At 33.2% G+C, this 3,754-nt stretch overlaps 1 protein-coding gene across 1 annotated transcript; it reads right to left on the bottom strand.

Moving 5' to 3' along the window:
- Positions 1–1,231: 1,231 nt before the first annotated feature.
- On the bottom strand, positions 1,232–2,472 carry LOC107023099. Its single transcript, XM_015223658.1, has 2 exons — positions 1,873–2,472; positions 1,232–1,621 (listed from the first exon to the last, which is right to left on the bottom strand). Exons 1-2 carry the CDS (start codon positions 2,470–2,472, stop codon positions 1,232–1,234), a joined length of 990 nt encoding a protein of 329 aa, XP_015079144.1.
- Between the last annotated feature and the right edge of the window lie 1,282 nt (positions 2,473–3,754).

Genomic DNA, 3,754 nt, shown 5'->3' with positions numbered 1-3,754 from the left:
ATTTGAGAGATATATTGTGATAAACTTACATGTATTTTGTAGAATTCTATCTTTCGTTCTTCAAGATGAGATTACTCTTCTATTCTTCCTACAAAGACACAACAAAATAGAAACTAAACATTAAAAGCATTTACAAATCACAACAGAATAAATATAACTAAAAGAATCAATAAAAATTTGAAAGAAAGAACTAACCTTAGAACATGGATAGTAATAACTCTTGAAAGTTGAAACAAAGTGAAAAGTGAAGAAAACACTACAATTATTAAAATTCAAGAGATACACAAAGATATTTTTCCACAATTTAGATATTCATAATTACTAATCAATATTCAATACACCAAGTAAAAGTGTAAAACATACTATTGAACAAAAAACAAGAGATTGTCTCAACTTAATTCATAACTTAAAATTAACATAACAACAAAATATTGTCAATTATCAAGTTATTTAATTAAGTTAGCTATCTCTTCCACATCTTCCACATCTTCTTCAACTTCTTCCAAATCTTCAAACTCATCCTCAAATATCACACCTTCAATTTGAAGGTCATTCTATTGAAAGCTCAGTTAGATCATTAGTTGTCTCATCAATATCAAACCGATCTCCACCTAAAATAAATTTAAAAGAATAAATATATTAGAAGATCTTGTATAAAAAGAAAAGAACACCATTTAAACTAAATAATTGAAGAAAATATAGACATACCAACATCCTAATATTTGCTTGGCCCATTTATATATTTGTCTTTCTTGCGAGACAACAATCGGAGATTATAATGTACAAACAATAAATCTTCAGCTCTTGAAGTTGCTAACTTATTTCTCTTGATATTGTGAATCAAAGAATATGTACTCCAATTTCTTTCACAACAAGAGGAAGAAGCCGGTTGAGTAAGCAACTTGTAAGCTAATTGTTGCAAAAGTGGAGCCAAGACCCCATGATTTGCCCACCAAGAAAGAGAATCTTCATACATCATAGCGTCAATCACGTGAGGCTCACTAAAATAGCCATTTCCGCTACAAAAGGATCCATACTCTAATGAGGCTTGTTTCATTTCATTAGAATTTTTAAAGTACCTTTGAAAGCACTTGACTCTTTTCAATGAAATTTCACTATCTTCATTGGGAGCTAGCTTTCGAATTCCATTCTCTCCTTCAAGCCATGGTTCATGATAATATTTGGGAACCAAAGAATGTGCCATACAATGTAGAGGTGTGTTACTTTTGTTCTACCTAGCCACAAGAATATCATGAATAGTATCAAAAAAATTTGATTGACCGTAAATGAGATCTTTTTCCTCATGCTCAAAGATGACTTTCTTGACTTTCTCAATCATTGAGTCCCACATATCATAAATGAGATGTAACTTTGGACCATCAATATCGGCACTTTTTAGCATATCAACAATTGGTTCCGTAAATTTCAAGAAATAGTCGATACTATCCCATTTTTCATCATTCATTATAAGCGATTTTATTTCACGTGTCTTGGCTTCAATTCCCTTATCCCCCTTATAATTCTTCCATTCATCATCCATGACCATTTTCTCCAAAGAAGATTTTACTTTGCGAATTCGGGTGGTCATAATGATGTGTGAGGCAAATCTTGTTTCACCAACCTTCAACAAACACAAAGCCGAATGTTTTTGAAAAAGTGCATGTGCCATGTCATGGTTCACAACAAAATTCTTTAAATTGCTCACTTTACTAAGTAAATCTAAAATCCATTTACAATTAGTAAAGTGAGGTGATTTTTCCGAAGGTTGGCACATACTTTTCAAAGCTAGATTCAAACAATGAACAACGCAAGGAGTCCAAAATATATGAGGATATTTTTGCTCCACTATAGTACCGGCAAGTTTCATATTACTTGCATTATCCGTAATAACTTGAACAACTTGTTTGAACCTACATTTTCTGTTGCTTCAATAAATAAGTTAGCAATATATTCACCATCTTTTATGATTCCACTAGAATTGATTGAAATCAAAAAAATTGGGCCTCCACTAGATGATGTCATTATATTGATCAAAGGTCGTCTTTTAGTATCGGACCATCCATCCGAACAAATCGACAATCCTTTCTTTTTCCATGTACCTTTTATTGGTTGCAACTTTCTATCAATATGTGTTTTTTCTTGAGCTAAAAGAGTTGACCTCAATCTATTATATGATGGGGGAATATAACCGGGAATGGAATTTTCGGCTAGAAACTTAGAATATTTTGTAAAATAAGGAGAGCTGGCAAAGTTGAATGATAAACCTGATGCGTAGAACATCCTAGCGGCTAATTTGTCGGCCGTATTCCTCTCATAGATGCCGAATGATTTTCGGATAGCTCCATTACTCAAACTCTTTCGTTCTTTTTGTTGAATTAGATCAGTCCCCTCCGGAAGTGATGTATAATCATCTTTTTTTCTTGCATCAACTTGAACATTGGTTCGTTTTCTTTCCGCTTGTTCATGCTCCATCTTCAAAATCGCATATATATCACCACTATTTTCTTTACATTTTTTTTTGAACACCATGACCCGATAATCTCAAAAGATGTGCTTTCACCCTATTATATGATCCCGTAACTATTTTATTACAATAGTTACAAGACCATGTCCTATTCCCACCCCTATTTGGAGCCATCGAAATAACTTTAACATGATCCCATAGAGGTTTATCATCAAAATCTATTCCTACACTTTTTGTAGGTCTCATAAAATCTTTTTTTTTTGACTACTTGATGTCATCTTGCTAAAGAAAGGAAGATGATTTTTTATTTTTTTTTGCTTACAATAAACTTGAATGAAAAACAAAGAAGAAACAATGGTGTTTTTGGTTTTGGGAGGGAAAAGTAAGTGAGGATGATTCTTTTTTTTGACTAGATGATGATTGATGTGATATTTTTTTTACTCCTACTCTACTTACTTGGAAGACTTTTGAGGTTTCTTTTTTCATCATTCAAGAGGAGTGTATGTATATTGTATACATATATTTTTACTATTAATATTTGAATTGTTTTTTTAGTTCTAATAGAAAAATTTATGTTATCTAATTTTTATTTTTGTTGAGAACGTTTGGGTATAATGCTTTTATCTAAGAATTAAGTAATTTTAATATTTCTTATACTTATATTTTTAGTATTTCAATAGTTCGAAGCTTGTAGTGATAGAAAGTAATAACATATAGTATTAAATAAATAGTATTAAATAATATTAGTATTTACTGTGTACTAATCCTAGTCCTATTAGGATTAGTACTCCTTAATCCTCGTCCTATTAGGGTTAGTACTCCTTCCTATATCTCCTATATATATCTCCCATGTATTCCCTCATTAGGTTAACACTTCAATACAATCAATATTCCTTCATGGTATCAAGAGCCAGAAAACCTAGATCTTCTTTTCTCTAGGTTTTTTTTTCTCTCTTTAGGGCACCGATCGTTCCCTCTCTTCTCTTGGGCGGCGGCAGCCATGACAACCGAGGTGGATCCTCTCGATTCACTTCCTTCTGGCGTTAAACTCCTTCTCAGGCATCTTCATGCCCTGATTCCCGAAAAATTATCAGACATAAATTACCCTACATGGAAAATCACCGTTCTTACAGCCCTTGAGGCCAATTACCTTCTCAAATACGTCGATGGAAGCACAGAACCGCCGCCGGCAGTCATCACCGCCACGGACAAATCAGAAAAAACCAATCCGGCCCATGCCGCCTGGAAAGCCGTGGATGGCCAGATCCGATCATGTTTGATTGCGGTCAT

The sequence above is a fragment of the Solanum pennellii genome, chromosome 1, assembly GCF_001406875.1.
Source record: "Solanum pennellii chromosome 1, SPENNV200".
NCBI lineage: Eukaryota > Viridiplantae > Streptophyta > Magnoliopsida > Solanales > Solanaceae > Solanum > Solanum pennellii.
Note: the sequence above shows the minus strand (reverse complement) of the source record. Positions and strands in the feature narration are given on the sequence as shown.

What these genes read in the sequence shown, in the direction of transcription:
- LOC107023099 (XM_015223658.1), bottom strand. Translation starts at nt 2,472, where the DNA reads ATGGAGCATGAACAAGCGGAAAGAAAACGAACCAATGTTCAAGTTGAT. An exon ending in AGTTATTACGGATAATGCAA is followed by an intron (nt 1,622 to 1,872) that starts GTAATATGAAAC and finishes TGTTTGTTGAAG; the next exon opens with GTTGGTGAAACAAGATTTGC.